At 48.0% G+C, this 23,254-nt stretch overlaps 1 protein-coding gene across 1 annotated transcript in view; it reads right to left on the reverse strand.

The window, feature by feature from the left end:
- The window catches only part of LOC147662764 (E3 ubiquitin/ISG15 ligase TRIM25-like), a 237,947-nt gene that overhangs the window by 165,439 nt on the left and 49,254 nt on the right, over positions 1–23,254 (reverse strand). Inside the window, exon 3 of the mRNA XM_086950917.1 lies at positions 13,941–14,174. Within this exon, the coding sequence (XP_086807043.1) occupies positions 13,941–14,174 (234 nt within the window). The remainder of the gene's footprint in view (positions 1–13,940; positions 14,175–23,254) is intronic.

Below are 23,254 nucleotides of genomic sequence, written 5' to 3' on the forward strand. Positions count from 1 at the left end.
ACAAAGGTATTCCTGGCTGCCGTCTATGCATGAACTACGGTGAATTTCTCTACCACAATTGTGGAGAAATCCACAAATCTGAATCCCATTCAAGAGGTGGGAAGCAGGAATTCCAAAACATGGTTTGCCTTGGACTTTTGCAATGACAAAACACTTCAACGTTTGTGGGCAGTCCCACACTCTTCTCCATCTCCTTTCCACCCTAGAAACTGTTGAAGATTCACTTCAGTAGTATTGGAGTAACTACCCTTGCAGAATGCAAAGGTGAACCGATCACTCCCAGATATTGCATGGGTGGAGAAGAAGCGCTTTCTTTGCAGACATATTTTTGTATTCCCTCAGAGAAAGACAGTTAAAAATGCAAATGCTACTTACCAGTATGCATCTGTTCTTGGCATGTAGGGCTGCTGACATTCATATCTGTGCATAGATCGCCGCCTAGTGTTGGGTCCGGATGATTGCACATTGTTGTCCTGGAAGAGTCTTCGAAGTATCACGAGATAGGTGGCTCCTCCCCTGGACTACAGTGCGCATGGGCATCGCCTCCATCCCCAGATTGTTTTTAGCCATTGGCAGAGATGGAGTGAAGCATGTGAGTGATGGCCATGCTATGAGCACATACATATATACATATGAATGAAATACTGCAGCTGCTACAGGCGCCGGGGAGGAGGGTGGGCGATATGAATGTCAGCAGCCCTACATGCCAAGAACAGATGCATACTGGTAAGTAGCATTTGCAGTTCGAGGCATGTGGGCTGCTGAATTCATATCTGTGCATAGAATACATAGCAGTCCCTCCATTAGCAGCGGCCGCCCGTGCCAGCTGCAGCAGTCTGAAAAAGTGTTTTGAGAACAGCCTGACCAACAGCTGCCTGCTGTTTGGAATGCACATCTACACAGTAGTGTTTAGTGAAAGTATGTGTGGTAGACCATGTGGCTGCTCTACAGATATCTTCTAAGGGAATGTTACCTAGGAAAGCCATAGAGGCCCCCAACTTCCTGGTGGAGTGGGCCCTTGGTGGGATAGTGAGAGTGCGCTTAGCTTTAGCGTAACAGATCTGAATGCATTTCACTATCCACCTAGCGATCCCAGCTTTGGAGATAGCGTTTCCCTTGTGGTGTGTGGCAAAAGCAACAAAAAGCTGCTTAGTTTTGCGAAAATCTTTCGTCCTGTCTACATAGTACATCAAGGCTCTCTTAACATCAAGGGTGTGGAGCATCCGCTCCGCCAGCGTCTCTGGGTTTTGGAAGAACACCGGCAACTCAATTGTCTGGTTTATATGGAATTGAGACACAACCTTGGGTAGGAATTTAGGGTTAGTACGACGCACAACCCTGTTAGCATGCACCTGGAAGAAAGGTTCTTGGATGGTGAGCGCCTGCAGCTCGCTAACCCTCCGTAGCGATGTAATTGCTACTAAGAACGCAACCTTCCAAGTCAGAAACTGAAGCTCACAAGAGTGCAGTGGCTCGAAGGGAGGACCCATCAGCCTTGTAAGAACCACATTGAGGTTCCATTCTGGAGCTGGTGGGGTCCTTGGTGGAATGACTCTTTTGAGTCCTTCCAGAAAGGCCTTGATAGCAGGCACCTTAAAGAGTGACAGGTGTTGCCTATTCTGGAGGTATGCTGCCATAGCAGACAGGTGAATGCGGATGGAAGAGTACGCCAGATTGCATTGATACAGGTGGAACAGGTAGCAGATGATGTTTTGAATGGAAGCATCTAGCGGGTCAATATCGTGGTTAACACAGTAGATGACAAACCTCTTCCATTTAGCCGCATAACAAGCTCTCGTAGTGGGCTTCCTTGCCTCCCGAATGATGTCCTTGCAATTGGGAGGAAGATTGAGGTAGCCAAACTCTAGGACTTCAGGAGCCAGATCGCCAGGTTGAGCTGTTGCGGATCTGGGTGCTGAATGTCGCCATGGCTCTGCGTCAGAAGGCTGGGAGTGAGATGAAGCCTTTGATGCGGTACCACGGAGAGTTCCAGAAACGTGGTGTACCATGGTTGGCGAGCCCACGTTGGAGCAACCAGGATGAGCGTCATCGAGTGCTGCCTGAGCTTGCGTGCCACCAGCGGTATCAGAGGTGCTGGGGGAAAAGCGTACGCAAATCTGCCTGACCAGTTCATCCACATCGCATTGCCCTGTGATTGCGGGTGTGGGAACCTGGCGGCGAAGCTTTGGCATTTTGCGTTCTCCTTTGTGGCGAACAGGTCTATCTCTGGATGACCCCACTTTTTGGAAGTACGGTTGGAGTACTGATGGATGTATCTCCCACTCGTGCATTTGATGGCTGTGCCTGCTGAGCAGATCCGCCATCTGATTGTCCTTGCCCGGGAGATGCTCTGCCATGAGGAAGATGTTCCTCTGAATGGCCCACTTCCACATGCTCTGAGCCAGATGAGACAGCTGCGGAGAGTGTGTGCCTCCCTGCTTCTGAATGTAGTACATGGCCGTCATGTTGTCCGTCCGGATCAACACGACTTTGTTGCACAGATGTACTTTGAACGCCTTCAAGGCCATGAAGATTGCCATCAGTTCCAACACATTGATGTGCATCTTCCTTTGCTGTAGTGTCCAGAGTCCCTGCACCGTGTACTGGAGTACATGAGCTCCCCATCCCTGGAGAGAGGCGTCCGTTGTCAGGATAATCTGTGGCACAGGCTCTTGGAATGGTCGGCCTTTGCAAAGGTTTTGTGGATTCCACCAATGCAGAGAGTTGTATGCCCGACCGCTCACCAACACTAGGTCTGTCAGTTGCCCATGAGCCTGAGTCCACTGACGTGCAAGGCACTCCTGAAGCGGACGCATATGTAGTCTCGCGTGCGGGACAATGGAGATGCAGGAGGCCATCATGCCTATCAACTGCATGAACACTTTCGCTGGAAGCGAGTGCTGAGGTCTGAACCGCTGGATCAGCGCCTGGATACTGGCTATTCTCACTGAATTTGGCTGCGCAGTGGCTGCCAGAGTGTTGATTGTCGCGCCCAGATACTGTCGCACGTGGGCGGGCTGGAGATGGGACTTTGGGTAGTTCAGAGAGAATCCCAGATCGTGCAGGAGATGAATGGTGCGTGACACATGGTCGACGCACTGTCGTTCTGTCTTTGCCTGAATGAGCCAATCGTCCAAGTAGGGGTAGACGTGGACGTTCTGGCGACGGAGATGCGCCGCCACAGTCGCTAGGCACTTTGTAAATACCCTTGGCGCCGTGGTGACCCCGAACGGCAGAACCCTGAACTGGTAATGCTGGTCTAGAATCGTGAATCTGAGATACTTCCTGTGGGAAGGATGCAGGGGGATATGAAAATAGGCATCTTTCAGATCCAGCGTAGACAGGAAGTCCCCCTGCTGAAGCAGGGGAAGCACTTGCTGTAACGTGAGCATATGGAAGTGCTCCGAGAGGATGTACCAGTTTAGGGGCCTGAGGTCCAGAATGGGCCTGAGGGATCCGTCCTTTTTGGGGATCAGAAAATACAGGGAGTAAACCCCTGTTCCCCGCTCTTGCAATGGAACGAGCTCTATCGCCCCTTTTTGCAGCATGACTAGAACTTCTTGCTGCAACAAGGTCAAGTGCTCGCCGGACATAGGACGGCTCCTTGGGGGTATGTTTGGTGGAATGGAAGTAAGTTCCAGACAGTACCCGTACTGGATAAGAGACTTGACCCACCTGTCCGTGGTGATGGATTTCCACGCTGGCAGGAACTGCTGGAGTCTCCCCCCGACCGGTGTTGTATGGTCGGGGGGCAGTGACAAGACGTCACTGCTTGTTGGCGGTGGTGGACCTGGAGCTGTTGTTTCCACCTCTACTCTTGTTGTTGTACGAGGTTTGGGTGTTATTCTTGTAATACTGTGTGGACTGCGATGCCTGACCCCTTGAGGTGCCTCTGGAAGTGGAGCGGCAAAGGAACCACTCCGAAACTGCTGACTTTGTAGGGCCCCCATAGATTTGGCAGTTTCCGTATCTTTTTTCATTTTTTCCAGTGTCGCATCCACCTCAGGGCCAAACAGGTGGTCAGGATTAACTGTTTGATTCAGTATTGTAGTTTGGATGTCGGGTTTGAACCCTGAAATTCTAAGCCAGGCATGCCGTCTAAGCAACACACTAGTATTGATCGCCCTGGAGGCTGTTTCTGCCACATCCAGTGCACATTTTATGGATGCATTCGTAATGAGCTTTCCTTCCTGAATCAGCATTTCTCCTGCCTCCTTGTACTGTTCAGGCAAGTGTTGCAGTATTGATTCTAAGGTGTCATAATGAGCCCTATCATAGCGTGCAAGTAGGGCTTGTGTGTTAGATATTCTCCAGATATTAGCTGCCTATGCAGCAATCCGTTTGCCTGAAGCCTCAAAGATCTTGGACTCTTTGTCTGGGGGAGGAGCGTCACCAGTAGTCTGCGAGTTCGCCCTCTTCCGAGCGTTGGAAACAACCAACGAGTCCAATGGCAAGTGTCCCTTGATATATGTTGGATCCGAGGGCGCTGCCTTATATTTCCTGTCAATGCGAGGGTTGACTACACGCGCCCGGGTGGGCTCTTTGAAGACCTCCGTTGCGTGTTTAAGCACCCCTTTAAGCATCGGCAGCGTTTTGACTGACTTTTCAGCTACTGAGAAAGTGTCAAATAAGAAGTCCACATCCACGGGGTCCGAGTGCAGCTCGACGTCGTGGTTAGCCGCAGCTCTCTCGATCAGAGCGTTGAAGGCCGCCGAGTCCTCCGTCGGTGACGTTTTGGCCGCAAAAAGTTGCGCGTCCTGGCCCGACTGCGGGTCCTCTGTGTCGCCTCCGGCCGACCAAGGTTCGTGCTCCTCCTCCGGATCCGAGTACGCCGGATAGTTGTACTCGGCGTCTTCCTCGTCCGCATCGCCTGCGGCGGAATGCGTTGGCGAGTGTCCCAGTGCTTGTGGAGACACAGGTTCCACCAGAGCCGAAGATTCCGCAGAGTCCCTTTTATTTTTGAGAGGGATCCGAAAATGTTCCAACACCGGCTCCGTAGTGATTTTCCTCTTGAGGAGGGACAGTTTCCCGGTGTTGGCGTCGATGATTACCTCACGACGTTCCTCTTCAGCAAGCGGCTGGAGCCGAAGCTTCGACACCACCAAGGCAGCTTTCGGTGTCAATACCTCCTTCGAGGGTCCGCCCCGTTTTCGGCGCGAAGGCCTTCGGCGCCGACTTGGGTGGCAGGGTAAAACGGATAGGCGCTTGCTCCTTCGCAGGCTTAGGCGTGAGCTTAGGCGCTACAGTGTCCTGAGCGGGAACCACACTGTCCTTTCGTATCCGCTGCAGGGATTCCGCTACCTTCTTCGTCAAGGCCGGAGAGGGCTTGACTGGCTCGAGCGACCTCTCTGCGTCGAGAGCCGGATCGCCGGCAGGCACTTTCTTCGGGGCCGATGCCCCATGCCTATGCGCGTCGTCGCCCTGACGCTTCTTTGGAGCCGTTTTCGGGTCCACGACCCCTTTCGGCGCCGACGCAGCCGCGTCGGACGACTTCGCCTTCGGCGCCGACCCCGAGGGTTTCGGGTCGGCCATCTTGGCGTGGCTCTTCAAGTCGGCCATCTTGAATTTTTTGAAGTTGACGCCTCCAGAACCTTCTGCACCAGCGTAACTTTCACTTTCGGTTTCGCATCCGAGGGTGCGTGACCAGACGGCTTCACTTTCGTTTTCTTCAACGGGAGTGGCTTCTCATAAATGTCCGTGACCGGGCCCGGAGGCGGGGACGTAGGACTCATAAGTAGATCTTGGGTAAGGCCCGAAGGCGATCCCTCGACCTGGGCCGTATGAAGGGCAGTGACCCCTGAGTCTGGTTGAGGATGCTCCTCCTCCGAGCTATCCCCCACAGTGGCAAAAGCCCGATCGTCGTCCCCTACCTCGTCGGTGACTTCGTCAAAGTTCTCCTCACCCGCGTCGTAGGCCTCCCCCTCGGACGCGGGACTAGAGTCCGAACCTTGCACGTCGTCTTCGCCTTCAACAGATTCCTGGAATATGTCGTCTGGTGGGGGCGCCGCAGTAGCCGATAACTTAGCCTGGAGCCTATTGGCCCGACGAATCTTCAGAGTCTTCTTGCACCGGAATTTCGAACACGCCATGCAGCTGTCTTCGTCATGGTCCGGTGACAAGCATGTATTGCACACAGGGTGCACGTCGAGGTGTGAATATTTGGAGTTACACACCGGGCACTTCTTAAACGGTGTTCGCTCCATAGCAGAAGTGTAGTGTAGGCCCGTCCGCGCCGAAAGCACGCGGAAGGGCAGCAAGAGTTCGGAGCTGAGAGTCAGACAAGAAACCCGTACGCAACTATACCGACGCTCAGCCTAAAGACCTTTTGGTCTCGAGTAGAAGTTGAACAACTATCGGTTCCGACAGAGGGAACCGAAACACATCCGAACCCAATGGCGGAAAAAAACAATCTGGGGATGGAGGCGATGCCCATGCGCACTGTAGTCCAGGGGAGGAGCCACCTATCTCGTGATACTTCGAAGACTCTTCCAGGACAACAATGTGCAATCATCCGGACCCAACACTAGGCGGCGATCTATGCACAGATATGAATTCAGCAGCCCACATGCCTCGAACAAGAAAGAAAATGTATTTAAACAGGTGGCTCTATCCCCCATGTGCACAGTTCTCCACTATGGAGAACTCAGTGTAAGGAGAATATGAGCATTTAAAAAAAAAAGTCGCAAGACATTCCCAAAAGTATCCCTGGTAACCTGGGTATGTCACAGCTCTCCAGACATACTTTTGGGAATACCTATTAACAGAAACAAAATGGAAATATTTACACCTCTGGCATAGGTGTAAACCTCTATCTGTGTTTTACCACCTTTTTCGTGTATAGTACCCATTGGTGCACCCAGCGTCCAAGTACATTTACCCACTCCAGAGCTTTTACCATCTCTGTCCTGAAATATTCCAAAGAGGTGATTGGAGGAATTTCTTTTTTTTAAATTTATATAAAACGAGAACCGGACCCGAAGGTATTGGAGCGCTTTACATGAGCACAAACTACATCACACAAGTTCACATTCACGTTTTTAGGCACAGGGAAATTATGTGACCTGCCCAGAATCACAGGATGTTGAGCCAATGCAGAAGCTCAAACCTGGTTCCAAAGTCGAGATATCTGTCTGAAATGCCACACGCTCTTGTGTGCTATGAAGTTGCAGTTCATGCAGATGTGGGTGAGATGATAATTGCCTAGACCAGTGATGTTTTTACCTTTAGACTGCTGTGGACTTAGGTATTCCTGAAATGTAGGGACTCCCACAAATTCTATGTCAGGACCGGAGGCTTCGGATTATGCTTTTCTCTCTTCGCTGTTTATTCACATAACACCACACAGCAGCCAGAAAAGCATCAAAAACGTGAACATTTTTTTTTGTATTCCAAACACAGGAATATCAGAAAACATCATAATAACACTTTTATAACTACAAGTCCCATGAGATCAACATTAGGCAGTCCTTTCTTAGTGTCCATAAATCCCAGTATAAGGCGTCCATCCTGTCAACTCCTCTCTTTCTTCGCTGCTTCGCAGCCAGTTAAGTGCTATTCTCCCTCTCTTTCACAATTTTGTGTCTGATGGGGTTTTGTTTTTCTTGCATGTTTGATATTCTATTTGCATAGATTCTTGCTATTGCTTTGGGGGTCTGTGGGTTTTTTTCCCTTCCAGAGCCCCTTCCATCGCGGGGACGCCTTCGCCCCTTACGCGATATCCCCGTGTGTTCCGCGGTGTTGATTTCGCCGCTAGAGGGCGCCGTAGTGTCTCGCCTGCCCGCGCGCGGCTTCCGTCTCGCTGATTGGAGCCGCGCTGGGGAGACGACGTCGCCGGAGCCCTGCTGCCGCCTAACCCTGACGCCCTCTTGGGTTGTACTGTCCTGTGCTTGAACGCCCCGTTGGGGTCGGTACTGGTGGTTGTGACCACATTGACGCCCGCGGACGATTTTAAGCACCTTTCCTACATCAGCTTCCGCTGGGGTGTTACCCGCTCAAGCGCGCTGGGAGGCGGTGCGACCCGGTCTCAGGAGAGAGGGTCGGCGCGCTGAGAAGGCTGGTGCTGCCTTCGTGACTGCCTGGTTCCGCCGGCCTACAAAACCTTGCTAACCTCCGGTTGGCCCATACGTGGCGGTTTGGTTACGCCATCGGAACCCTCAGATACCTATTTTTTCTTTGCTGCGTTGTGGACGCCATGGCTGAGGGGTACTACGTCGAGGAGGAGGAGTCACACCAATACCTCCAAGACGACGACTTCTATGCGGCTGTGGATCAGTCGATTTACCGCTTAGTGCAGGAAATCGTAGGGCCTATGGAGGACAGGCTATCGGCCCGCATTGTTGAAGAGTGCGCCAAGTTGGCGCCGGGCCTCGTGGGGATGCCCGCCAACGATCCTAGCCAGCCACCGGCGGCCAAGAAGCCACGTGGGGACGCGGGTCCCAGTGGTGCGCAAGGCGTGGACAAGGACGCTTTCGAGCACCTACGAGACGCTTTCCTGGCTAAGGCGACCGGGCCTGCCCCCGCGGCGCCCCCGCCTTAGACACCTTCGACGCCGGGGGATGCTGTCCCGGCCTCCCCGGGGGGTGTTTCCCCCGCGGATACAGATGAAGACGACGACGAAGACTCTGTGCGGTCGTGGCGACCGACATCTAACTCGACGGAGTTGCCCAAGGACACTTCGGGCATGCTCGACCCGGATGAAATCATGCACCCACGGTCGGCTGCTTGGGCGCCTGGGGACAAGGTAGCGCAATTTGTGGCGGGCCGCCTCCAAAAAGCCCTTGGAGAAGGAGGCGCGCAGTTGCTTGAGGGGTGAATGCCCCCGCCCGACTTTGGATGGAAAGGTGGCTATGACGCCGGAACTAGATGGAAATATGGCCACCTTCATGGCGAAGTTTGTGAAGGATTCCTGTAAGGGGATCGACCGTTCTTGGCGCTCCTGTCAGAACAAGCTATTGGACACCATTGGCCCCCTCACCAAGATCCTGGATATGGCCGAGGAAGCCAAGGTGTCAGGCAGCGCCATATGCCCGGAGGTGTTGTCCAATTGGGCGCAGCGGGCCGTTATATTCCTAGGGAACGCTAACTGCGCCCTCTCGACCAAACGACGTCGGTCGCTTCTGATCAAACTGGACCCCAAGTTGGGTGATTTGGCCTCCTCGGAGGCTGGCGCTGTTGCACAAGGGGTCTCTTTGGGGAGCCATTCATAAAGGAGCTGGGAAAGTTTGTCTCCACCTTCACTTCCCTGGACAAGGCCCAGTCAACCATCAAGCGGGTCTTCCACCAGCGTTTTTCCCGAGGGGCTGGTCGTGGCAGGGGCCTCACGACCGGCCGTGGTGGTCAGCAACAACCCAATAAAGGGCATGGCTCCGGCAGAGGAAACTACAACTCCTCTGCGAACTACAACAACTTTTACCCAACAAGAGGTCAGCGTTTCCGAGGACGCGGAAACCTCCGGAATGACTCCGGCGGCAACAATTCCCACGGTGAGTGTGATCCCTGCGGATCAAGTTGTTATTGGGGGGAGGTTGGCATGTTTCCCACAGGCATGGGCGGCTATTACGACGGACGCATGGGTCCTTCAGACCGTGCGGGGGTTCCGCATAGAGTTTTACGACCAACCGCGCCAGTTACAGCCTCCTCGGCCCATAACTTTTTCTCAGCCAGACGTGCTGTTGATCGACGAAGAAGTCTCGGCGCTGCTGCGCAAAGGGGCTATTTGTCGAACAAAACGTCACCCCGGGGGTTTCCTGAGCAATATTTTTCTTGTGGAAAAGGTGGACGGGGGCAGACGGCCAGTCATCAACCTCAAGGAGTTCAATGGCTGGGTAGCGTACAACCACTTCAAGATGGAGGGCATCCATCTGTTGAGAGACGTTTTGCTCCCGAACGATTGGATGGTCCGCCTGGACCTCAAAGATGCGTATTTGGTGGTTTCCATTTACCCTCCGCATCGCAGTTTCCTCCAGTTTTGCTGGAAAGGCATGATTTTCGAGTTCAAGGCCCTTCCGTTCGGTCTTTCCTCAGCCCCTTGGTGCTTTACCAAAATTCTGCATCCGGCCATAGAAACCCTGCGGAGTCAGGGGATTCGGTTGATCGTCTACCTCGACGACATTTTGCTGCTGGGCCAGGACCCGAGCAGGTTGGCCGCTCATCTGTCCCAGACGGTCTCCCTGTTGCAAGGTCTGGGGTTTATCGTCAACAAGGAGAAGTCGGTTTTCGCGCCCGCCCAGCAAATGGTGTTCTTGGGCTTCATGGTGGATTCGGTGAACTCGACTCTCAGTCTGCCGTCCAGGAAGATGGCCAAAATCAAACATGTGCTGCGGCAAACTATTTCCAAGTCACACACCTCCCTTCGGCAGGTTGCCAGAGTGGTAGGCCTTCTCGCGTCGTCAATTCAGGCGATATTTCCAGGCCCTCTTCATTATCGGGCCCTTCAGCGCCTGAAAGCGCATCATTTGCGCAGGGGGCTCTCTTACGTCCGCTTGATTCCCCTGTCGGTGGAGGTCAAGGAGGAAATGTCCTGGTGGCTCGCCTACATGGAGGCGTGGAACGGCCGAGCGATTTTCGGGTCCGTTCCGGACTTGGTGATCGAGTCCGACGCCAGCAGGTCCGGCTGGGGCGCCGGCTGCGGGGATTTCTCCACAGGCGGCGCTTGGTTGTCTGACGAACAGCGACTTCACATCAACTGCTTGGAACTTCTAGCAGGTTCGTTCGCCGTCCGTTGCTGGACGAGGGATTCGGTGAAGTCATGTGTCCTTCTGCGGATGGACAATGTTTCGGCGGTTCGGTATGTGAACCATTTAGGGGGTCTGCGATCGCGGGCACTAGCGGATCTGGCGAAAGACTTTTGGGATTATTGTCTCGCCCATCAGGTCTCGGTAACGGCAGAATACCTGCCGGGACGGGCCAATCAAGTGGCAGATTGGCACTCGAGATACCTTCGAGACTCCAGCCTGTGGAAGCTGGATGTTCAAGTGTTCCACTTGATGGCGACATGCTGGGGTCCTTTTTCCATAGACCTGTTTGCATCCCGTCTGGACTTCCAGCTTCCGAGGTTCTTCAGCTGGAGACCGGATCCCTTGGCGGAGGCGACGGATGCGTTCCTCCAGGACTGGAGCCAGGAACGACCGTATGCCTTCCCGCCTTTCTCAATAATAGTGCGGGCCGCGGCCCAGATTCGCCGTCAAATGGCGGACGTGGTGATGGTGACGCCCGTGTGGAGGTCGCAAGTGTGGTTTCCGGTTCTTCTGGAACTTTCCTGGGATTCTCCAATCCTACTCCCCCGGCTTCCTCGTCTTCTCCTCAATCCAGACGGGGTCCCTCACCATCTCCTCCAGGTTTCTCTCCGCCTCATGGCATGGAGGTTTTCAGGCGACGCTGGTCGCTCCCTGGCCTTTCGAACTCAGCTCAGCACTTTTTGTCCAAGGCCTGGGCAGGCAGCACTGCCAAGAGGTATAGATCGGCTTGGACCAGGTGGGTTCGTTGGTGTCTTCGACGGGATTTGGATCCCATGGTCGCAGGTCTCGTTCCCATCCTGAATTTCCTGGCGGAACTTTCTACTGCCGGCTTAGCATACCGGACTATTAACACGATACGTTCTGCCATATCAGCAGCTCATGTGCAGTTGGATGGAGTGGCGGTCGGGGAACATCCCCTTGTGAGTCGGCTCCTCAGAGGAGTGCGTCTAGCTTTACCGCCGGAGCCACGATATTCTGTCCTGTGGGATGTTAACGTGGTGTTGAACCTTTTTTTTTCCTGGCAGCCTAACAAGTATCTCTCCTTAAAGGAACTGTCAGCTAAACTGGCGATGCTCCTCTGTTTAGTGTCATGTCGCAGAGTGTCTGACGTGCGTGCCCTAGATGTCACGGCGAGAGCGTTTTCCCCGGATGGGGTGACATTTACCGTGGGCCGCCGCACGAAATCGGCTACGAGGTCTATTTCTTATCCGGCATTTGCAGATGTCCCTAAGTTGTGTGTGGTACAGTGTTTAAAAACCTATGAGGAGGTCATGACAGAACTTCGCCCTCCGGGCGAGCGGCAATTACTCATTGCGCTGTGCAAACCTCACAAGGCTGTCTCTTCCCCCACTATAGCCCGGTGGGTGCGTTGGGTATTGCTGGAAGCTGGTATTGATACAAAGCAGTTCGGAGCTCACTCCGCAAGAGGGGCCATGGCCTCCAAAGCGTTTGCCCTTGGGGCACGTTTAGAAGACCTCATGCGTGCTGCGGACTGGTCTTCGGATTCCACCTTCAAAAGGTTCTATTTTAAGCCGGTGGTGGATATTGCTAGTTTGGTGGTGAACAAGCTTTGAACAAGCATAATCCGAAGCCTCCGGTCCTGACATAGAATCGAAATTTGCCTAGCGTAGTAACGGTAAGTTTCAATTGTATTAAGGACACGGAGGCGAGGATTATCCCACCCACACCTCCTGCGGAGATCCCGCCCGTACTGGTGTAAGTAATCTCTTTCCGGATTTCAATGTGGATTACTGTTTCTGGATTGCATGTCATTGACTTGTAGCACTGTCTTGTTATCTTGCCTTCGAACCTAGCGGGTATGGCTTAGCTCACGTTGTTCTTTTTTCCGCCAGGAAATGATGGTGCGAAACGGGATGGTTGAGACTTTGGCCTGACTCGCAACGAAGAAAGAGGAGGAGTTCACAGGATGGACGCCTTATATTGGGATTTATGGACACTAAGAAAGGACTGCCTAATGTTGATCTCATGGGACTTGTAGTTATAAAAGTGTTATTATGATGTTTTCTGATATTCCTGTGTTTGGAATACAAAAAATGTTCACGTTTTTGATGCTTTTCTGGCTGCTGTGTGGTGTTATGTGAATAAACAGCGAAGAGAGAAAAGCATAATCCTCGCCTCCGTGTCCTTAATAGAATTGAAACTTACCGTTACTACGCTAGGCAAATTTCGATTCATTAATGGAATCAGGGAACCCCCCCTGAGTCATTACTCGAAGCTGGTGACACTGCCTATGCAATTTCAATGATTTGAGCAGCAAAACAGTACACACAAATTCCGATACATGCATTTATCAAACAAATACCCAAATGTTTAAATATTTAATTTAATTCACAAACACTTAGGAAAAAAATGTATTTACATTTTAAATTTAATTAAGGTCACCGGTTGCCCATACTATATTCTGTTTGATGCACTTGCACTGCTCCCACGAATGAATCACAATACATTTTCAGTTTTACATTCTCCTTCTTTAGTCATATACACTTCATTAATATTATTACATTTTCTAAGCAGTGGTAGACCACCTGAGTAGGCGGCATAGACCGCCAGGGGTCCCCGGAACACAGGTTAAGAACCACTGTCCTAGGCAGGAAATCAAAGTAACTCTGTAGGTTGGCAGCTGCAATCGTTTGCTGCCCTATAATGATGGGTTCACAATGACAGTGTTGTGGCATAAGGGTTCTTATCAGAGGAAAAATATGGGCAATAGAACAACAAACAGCAAAAAAAATTATGAGGAATGTGAAGGTTTGCAAACAACTAGTTGGAAAATGTTTAACAAATTAAAGCACTTGGCATTGAATGGCAAAATATGGAGTACTTAAAAGGGTACCGCAGCAAAATGTTTTGAGAATCTCAAATATACCTACTATACCCCGTGCCAAAATGCGCCCAGCTTTGGTTTTAAGCTTTGTGATTCAATTGTTGGTCCTGTCCTTCAATGGCAAGCATCCTAAGGCTTGATAACGGGAGACAGCCAGAAGCTGTCAAGAGCAATTTTAGTGTATTTATACATCCTCACAGAAGTTTTATTAGGGTTAATAAAGGTGAAAGCAACAACATATGCTCACTTCAGTGTAAAAATCGCCACATTAACTAACAATAAGCAAAGCAAATATTAGATGGAGAACAGAGTTTTCATGTGTAAGTGAAACCTCAAAGAAAATGAGCAAATAATCTTACCATTAAAAATATTATATCATCATCTTCAATTAGTAAAGACTCGACTTTTTCCTTTACATTTTCAAATTCCTTCTTCTTTTTGTGCAAAGCATTCTGGGTATAGGAGAATTTGTTTAGGACTCGTTTTAACTCATCATCAACACTCTTCATAACCTTTTGTTCTTCTAACTGAATTATGGTCTTCATCTCTGAAAATTCTTCCATCAGCAAAGCCTTTTTCTTCTCAAGCGTATCCTAAAGGATCACAAAAACATGTTTGTTACAAGTGGAAAAGAATCTTTATGTAAAATCAAAAAAAGAATGACTTTCCAAATTCCTATAAAAGCATAACAACATGGACAAGAATTATACCTAAACATGAAATCAACAAGCGTGTTGTGTTTTGAAAACTAGTGGCACGACACATAATTGCATTTTGTGGTCCCAAAGCATGCATGTCTAAAAATACAGTCTTCGCAAAGGGTAAAGACACAAGGATGTAATATATAAATGTCATTCTGTGAGTCAGAAAAGCCCTTCCGAATCACAAAAAGCCTTTTGGGCCAGATGCATCAAAGGGTTTTACCCATTCTGTGTCTATGGGAAAATGTGTTGATGCATATGGCCCTTTGTGACTCATTATGAGTTGCTATTAGGAGAGGGTGTGAAAAGGATATCTCCTCCTAGCTGTAACTAATGAGCAGGGTGTTGAGTGAGGTGTGATCTCAATTGCACTCGCACACAACTGATCAGATCCCGACACCCAAGTTGGGATGGGATCCGATTCACAAAGAGGAAGCTGACTGTAACAAGGTACGTTGGTAGAGAAAAGAGTACAGATGATGTGAAGGTTAGAGTAGTTTATTCTCTGTATGAAATGCCTCATCCAGGTACTCCAACCACTGCCAAGCCCTCTCTCTTCCAACTACCGCCCAGCCAACACAGATAATGTTCTACAATGGCCCAGCAACATTGCAGTGGTATCTGTTCTGTACAAACAAGCATTTATTACCCAACTCCCATACATTACACACTTCCAATTTTCACTAGACCAAATATTCCCCTTGGAAACATTTACAAAATTATAAGGAATACAAAGAATAAAACAGCAATACTACTACATTTCTTAAAAAGCAAAACGTGAAGTAACCCCAATTATAAAAACGTCATCATTACATTTACATGAGATATCCAAAAATAAAAGTTTGTTTTTGGAATCCAAATTATCTTTTAAAATCGTTTCAATAAACTGGAACTTTGATGTTTCTGAGAGAACTCCTCAACATAGTTCCAATTTCGTGTTTAAGTTCTTGACCATTCAGGACTTTTTCCTGAAAAGGAGAACCCTATTAAAATTCCATATGCAAAAATCCTGTTTTGACTGTATTTGTGAAACTCTTTACGACTTTTATTGGTTTAGAGAGCTTAACAGGTCCTTCTTTAATTACTGGTTTCGTTATCATAACCCAACTGTCAACGTCCTCTTCCGTTTCCTTCACAGACTTCCTTCTATTGTAATTCTGTTTGCGTGCCTACACTTTTTCTGCCTCTCTCCATTCTTCACTCACAACCACTTTGCCCAACTTTTCCTCCATATCATTAACCCACCTTTGTGCTACAAGTGTGCTTGGTTGTCTCCCCAAATAGTTCAAATAGAGTCTTTCCTGTAATAGAGTGGAGGGTAACCCTGATTGCTTCAACCTTCTAGCAAAGTTCCTCTTTCAACACCAATCCACAGTCCTTAGCCATGTGTATAATCTCCTTCTGGACCCTGTTGAAACAGTCCAGCATTCTAGCAGTTTTAGCGCGGTGCAGTGCAAACGTTTTATGCTTTATACCACAATCCCCCCAAAAACGTTTCCATTTCTTTGGATACTAATTGCACTCTATTGTTTATAATTAAAGACTAAGGTATTCGTTTTCTTCAAAGAATGCTCTTCAAAAACCCCACAGCATGTTTTGTCTCAATACCTCCTGTGAAGGAAACTTCAGGCCATCTTGAGTACATATCTATCACAACCACCAAAAAGGTTTCATACCCCTCTCCATGCATTGACCTGGATGGTTCTTCCCAGGGGCCAACTGGACGATCCCTAACTACGATGGGTTGAACCCTAGGTCTCATAGTCTTCTCACTCAGAGCACTTTGAATACACTCCCTAACCATTCTCTCCACTTGAAGATCCATCCCAGGCTACCAATAAGTTGTCCTAAGTCTCTCTTTAGTATTTGACATTCCTTGATGATCAAAATGAGCTAGAGATATCAGCTCTTCTCTTTTAGTACTTGGAGGAATCAGCTTGAACAATAATCCTTGGTTCTCTGTCAACTCATCCTTACTCCCAGAAATTATTGCTTTCCTCACTTCCTTTGCTCCTTGCGCCTCATCGAGTTTTTCCACAAGGACCGAATTTATTGTATGACCTTATCAGACTCCAGGTCTGAACGCTACTTTTCTTCTGAAACATTGGCAGTACCAATTTTACAAACCATCTCTCTATAAAATTCATCATCCATATTCACACGTTGACCATCCAAATCTGGTAACCTTCTTCAACTTCTGCAATTTTATCAGTGGTGGTTCATGTGTTGTCAAAAAAATACAGAGGAGCGGATATATATATATATATATTTTTTTTTTTGCAGAGTTTTATATAGCGCGAACTAGACCCGAGCCGGGTATCAGAGCGCTTTAGATATCACCAGTTACGTTACATTCCTTTTTTTAGGCACGGGGAGATTAAGTGATTTGCCCAGAATCACAGGATGTTTTAGCGACATTACCGAAACTCAAACCCAGTTCCCCAGGTCCGAGGTCATAACAAAATGTCAGCCCTCCTTAAAAACCTTTTACAATGCTTGTTCACAAACAAAATGAAAACACACATCCAATTCAGTTCACACAACACAATAAAGTAAGTCTTTGCTGATGACAAACACTAGCACCTGAAAAGTGTGCCCATAATCAACCGAAAAATGAAATGTTCTTGTTAATGAAAGAAAAAAATATATAACTGTTATTTCAAAATTGATTTTTTAGACTTCTTTAAATGAGCAAGTTCCTCTTGGTGTCTTTTGAAGAATCTTCAGAATATGCCGAGAATGATGCAGAACTCTCCTGAGTCTCCGAAACGATAAACAGTCTTATTGTTACTTTCTTAGCAGTAAATGGTGTCAGTGACCCGGAGGTACAGGTTCTCGTACAGCTTCTCCTAACTGCCGATAGTTCTGTTTTTCACCATGAAGAAAGTGAACTCACGCCACTCTAGATTTACTTCAGTGTGTGTAATATCTCTCTCAACCAGGCGCGCAACACCCATTGGACTCACTGGGCGTCAGCCTCCCCCCGTCGTGTGATGCAGCCCGGGATGAGACAGATCCCGAGCACACACAGAGCCGCACCCGAACGTTTTACAGGTCTTTAAAAGACCATTTGAATGTTAATTAGGCCTTGCAGTTGTTTCACCCCTTCTAAGAGCCCCTGCAGCTCCACTCTGCCTACTGATTAAAGGTTCAGCCCCCCCCCAAAAAAAATTCTTAGCCTCCCCACCCCCCCCCGAAATTTGGCTCTAGTTGCGCCTCTGCTCTCAACACAGACAGTTTTATCGTGAGCCGCAATGCCTTCCACTGAGTCTCACAGCTGCACTACGGACTGCAGTCTTCTCAGTAACGCGAGCCTCAGTAGAGCAATGCCTTCCACTGAGCCTTGCAGCTTTATTGCGGGCCACCATGCTCTCCGCAACGCTAGCCTCACTGTGTTCAGTCAGCCGCTTTGAATCACATGCACTAACTAATGAGTGGTCACTGCAGGGGCGGCCTTAGGCATGTGCAAGCTGTGCACCTGCACAGGGCCACCAAACCCCAGGGGCCACCACGCCAATATATATCCTTAATATAATAATCCTCTGAGGATGAATACGTATTTGCGTGGCGGCCCCTGGCTGGGATTTGGCGGCCCCCGACTCTGTTCCACTTCCAAACACCCTGAACCTCACTCCCTTTTCACTGGCCTCCGTGCTCCACACCGCCCGGACCCCCTCTTCCGGGGCCCCCTACCTACGCTCCCTGCCCAGGGCCGCCATGAGTCGCCCCTGGTCACTGGTCCTCGAAGGACCCTCTGGTTCTTACGCGTGCAATGTCTCGAGGTCTGTAGGTATCGATACTACTTTTTTGAAACACCACAAACTTTATGCAGCAGACAGGCTAGTGATTTCACTTGAAACAGTACAATCCTTCACAAGATGAAGAGTTGCATTTACACAGAGAAGTTAGTCGTTTGAAAATATGCGCAGGTCAAACAGACTAATAGCCCAGCTCTGCCAGATGTATACACATAACTGGTAGCAGGACAGCGCGTTGTGATAGCTAAACTTATTCACACAGGTCGCCAGTGTAACAAGGTGCATTGGTAGAGATTACAGGAGTGATGATGTGGAGATAAGAGTAGTTTATTCTCTACATGAAAGGTCTCATCCAGCCAATCCAACTACTGTCAAGCTCTCTCCCTTCCATCTGGTGCCCAGCCACCACAGAGAACATTCTATGATGACCTAACAATATTCTCATGGTGTCTGTTCTGTACAAACTCCCATACATTACACTGGCACTTTTAGGGCACCACCTGGTGAAGTGAGGGTAGAGACCTGGGTTGCAGGCCAGTAAAGAAAATATAGTGGGCCAGGACACCACTGCTTGCTTCCAACTATGTCTTAGCAAATAAAAAAACATAATTTTATATAGCAGGGCTGGTTCCTTTATGGGACATGGGTTGTTTAAAAAACAAAAATGCTTCCCCCTTGGGAATGCAAACGCAGATACAGAAGTCTGCTGTTCTATTCAGGCCGCTAATCTCAATTGCAGGCCAGTCACAAAGGGCCGCAATTAGTGAGCCAGCTGATTATTAGTACCTAAGCAGGTCATTTTGATACTGTTTTCAAATTGATAGATTGCAATGCTGCATCTCTGCACATAGGTCTCATCACAAATTGCATTTTCTAGTAAGGCGCACACGCTTTTTCACTTTTTTAACCTACCAAACGTGAGCATGATTGATCCCGGACTCATCCCATGCCAAAAGGGTGCCTGTATTTACCTCATTTTATCTTCTGTCCTACAAGGAGACAATAAGCCTTTAAGCCTTGGGGTTAGGTCCATGCCATTAAATGGAGGAGGCCGTACTAATTACAGAACTCATGGAATCATCTCTCTAGCTCAGCGGTTCTTCAAGCTTTGTAATGTTGAGCCTCCTGCCCAAGAACAAAAGGTGTTTGACTCATGCCCCCCTCAAGCTGTGGTGGGAAAATGAAATGTTCTTGAAAGGATGAAAGTTTGTCTTGGGGTGTGTGTTTGTTGGTGGGTGGGTGCCGTGTGTGGTTGGTATAGGCATGGTGGCTGTGGTGTTGCACGTGTAGCAGCAGTAGATGCAAAGGAATGCTCTTTTAACATCTAATGTGTGTAATGCTCTTTCTGCTACGGAGTTTGGTAGAGGATAAAATAAAGGCAATTCAATGGACAGAGCTGTGTGAAACTGTGAAACCACTTTTGGTAGGAATTTAGGATTAGTTATTAAAACCACTTTGTCTTTGGGTATTTGGAAAAATGGTTACTCTAGAGTGAATGCTTGAACCTCTCTCCTACTCTTCTGAACGAAGAGATTACAATGAGAAAAGCAGGATTCCATGATAGAAACTGCAGTGGACATGTGTGCATTGTTTTAAATGGTGGACTCATTAACCTTGTTAGCACAATATTAAGATTCCACACTGGTGTGGGTGGTGCTCTGGGTGGAATCACTCTCTTGAGACCTTGTAGAAAAGCCATAATTATGGGAATTCTGAATATAGAAGTTTGTTCTCTATTTTGAAGGTATGAAGTTAGGGATGCAAGATGTATTTTTAAAGCAATGAAAGCTAACCTTGTAGTTTGTAAGTGAAGCAGGTAGCAAAGAATAATTTGAGGTGATGAATCTAGTGAATCAATATCCTTTGAGTCACAATGATTAACAAAGCATTTCCACGTTTCAGTAAAGCATGCACACATTGTGGGTCTCCTTACTTCTTTTAGGATATCCATACATTCTTGTGATACATTTAGATATTCAAATTCTAAGACCTCAGGAGCCAACTTGAAAGATTGAAAGTTCTGGGGTTTTGGTGTCTTACTGATCCTTGGTCCTGAGTGAGGGGGTCTTGTCTGTTGGGTAGTACTTGATATGGGACTACTGATAAATCTAGTAGTGTTGTGAACCATGGATGTCTGGCCCATGTAGGAGCAACTAGGATGAGGGATGTCTGACTCAGTTAGCAAGTTACAAATGGAGCCAGGGGAGGGGTGTAAGCAAATATCCCTGACCAATTGATCCATAGTGCATTGCCCTTGAACTGTGGGTGTTGGAACCTGGAGCCGAAATGTAGGCATTTTGCGTTTTGTGGTGTTGAAAATAGGTATATGTCTGGTAGTCCCCATTGTTGGAAGAATAGGTAGACTTGTAGAATTTGTATGTTGCCACTCGTGGACTTGTTGGCATGTCCTGCTGAGTTCTGCCAATTTGTTGTCCACTCCTGGTATGTACTTTGCTTATAAAACAGTTGTGGAGCTCTGCCCCACCCCTGTTTTTGCAGATAATACTTGGTGGTCAAGTTGTCTGTTTTGATAAGGACTGCTTTGCCTATGAGGTGAGGAAGGAATGCTTTTATCGTTAGATGAACAGCTAGTGCAGTGTAGTTCCCATAGTACCCTGCATGCAGGACCTGGGCTATTTTTGGATACCATATACTGTGGGTCTGGTGGCAGACTGACTCTGTACACCCCGCTGAGTATGTTAGCCTATTTTTGCATTAGCTAGCTCACAGTGCCACTAGAATATCCTTTTATCAGAGAGATTCGTTTTTGGCAAACTGAGAACACAACAAACCTCAATTCCTCAGACTTGTGGAAACAATATACTGATTTTCACTGGTCACTTGTGCTTGCTCGTTTTCTCTCAGAGTGATACACAAAGAAACAGTTGGGCATGTTTACAATAAGAATTTATTTTACCGTTGTTCTTCTCATGTAAAATATATGCACTGCTACAACTGATACACAGTAGCAGGGATAGATCAGCAGTACAGTGAATAAAAAGGGATAGTACAGGTCTACCATTTCGCAATAGTCATGAACAGATACATGAATATAAAATGCATTTATAAAAGATAGTGCGTACTCCTACGATGCCTGCCTAGTAAGTAAGTGAGTAATTCATTATTATGCGTGAATAACTAAAACCATAGCATACATTAAATAATCTTTAAAAACAACAATCCACTGTTGCAAAGGTGTGATCAGTTTTAAAATGGTTAACTTATTTCAAAGAAATTAACTAGTTTTCAAACGGTCCAAATTGTATCTTACATAAAGCCGTATAAAATGTGGTTACTGTTTCAGTCAGGTTAAAAAAGTCTATCTCATATAGGATATGTTATTGAGCAATCCGCCCTCACATTAATTGCTTCTCATTGGGGTTCCCCTGCCCCTGAAATTGTTTGAGGCAGTAAAAACGGCTTCAAGATGTCACTGGAGAAGTGGTGCTGATGTTCTGTTTAAGTTATTAAGGGTAATTTTCTAAGCGGACTAGATTAGTTCAGGGGACCATCATACGGTGATTGTACAAGGGCAGTAGAGATACGTTTTTTTAGCCTCTGTTCAGTGAGATCAAGGAATTTTATAAGGCGGCAGTTCAACTGTGCTAGGGTTGGATTGAAGCACAAGATTACCGCCTGTCTGCAGGACCTGATACCGTGTTGGTTGAAGGATGGTTTTAGTAAAGTTTTCCTTAGGCCTTTTAACTTGTCACAGATACAAACGATGTGAATAAGGTTCTCAACTCCACAAGCACATAGCCTGCATTACTGGTCTCCTCCTCTACGTTCCCAAGGTGGGAAAAATGGGCTGATTGAGCCAACTCCCAAACGAAGTTTCAGAAATGTTTCTTTAGTTGTTATCTTTATTCCTGCACTTAGGTAAGATTGAAGTTTACCAGCTTCGTAGTTGTTGAACACAACCCATCCATGGGCCCGTTTTGACAGTGCTTCGTTGTCCTCTACAATAGATTTAAGTCCTTCCTTGTCCTGTCTAGATTTACCTAAGTGTACCTAGCATGTGACTAGGTGCGAAAGAGCCTAAGAGCAAAGAATCCAGCTAGAATGTATTCAAACCCCATTACCTGAATAGTGAGAGAGTGGGACTTCGTCCTGGACTCGAATTGGACACCACGCAAGGGATAGTCAGACCACTGTCAGCTGGAGCAATTGCCTGTCTGAGTCACAGCGTCTCTGGTCAGTGTGTCGGCGTGAAGTCTCGGTCCCTCTTCCTTACTGATAGCAAGAGGTGCAGTATTTATACTGTCCATGTGCGTGTGTTAGCTATTGTTTAGTATGAGGATGATGTTGGGGATTAAACCTTGTTCGTGGATAGGAGAGGTGAAGTATACCCCCGGGTATCGTTCTCATAAATTATTCAAATGCGCTAAGGATGACGTCTTAGCAATATCGATTGGGAAGAACCCTCCCTCAGCATGGAAGTAGGTGAAACGTTTAGTCCATAAAAGGTGTCAGTCCTTCTAAGGTGTTCAGTCCATATAAGGCAGTATGTCCTTATGAGGAGTTATGACCTTATAAGGCTCGTTCAGATGAAATGAAGGGGAGATTACATAGGGAAGGTGTATGATGTTCCCTGGACCTATATTAGGGTACCAATATGAAATATAACACTGATAGCTCTTGGTGGTTGATATGTACGAGAGATTAACTGTGTGTCCAGTGTCCATGCACATATGTCAGAAAATGGGGAAATGGCTCCAGCTTTATATATGTGTCCATGCACAGCCAGCTCCTGTGAGTGCGCTCCCATCCAGTCATTGATGTGTCTGTCGTTATAGTTGTCTGTGGAAAGGGGTCTATGAAAGGCCGTCCATGTAAGAGATTCTTGGGGTTCCACCATTGCATAGAGTGGCATGCTTGACGACTGATCAACATTAGATACTCTAACTGACCCTCCAATTGAGACCATTGTTACGTTAAGCATTGTTGTAGAGGGTGCACATTGAGTCTGGCATGAGGTACTATGGTTATGCATAATGCCATGGTCCCTAGGAGATGCACAACTGTTCTCACTTATATCTGTTTGTGAGGCTGAAAGTGTGGAATCAGCACTTTGAAAGTTTGTATCCTTGCTGCATTTGGGTAAGCCACTCCTTTGTGACAATTTAGGATGGCTCCTAAGTAAGGCTGTATCTTGAGAGGGTGCAGGTGTGATTTGACTGTATTGACTGTAAAGCCCAACTAGCGTAGTAGGTT

This window comes from Lissotriton vulgaris, unplaced genomic scaffold, assembly GCF_964263255.1.
Source record: "Lissotriton vulgaris unplaced genomic scaffold, aLisVul1.2 SCAFFOLD_2765, whole genome shotgun sequence".
NCBI classification, from domain to species: Eukaryota; Metazoa; Chordata; class Amphibia; order Caudata; family Salamandridae; genus Lissotriton; species Lissotriton vulgaris.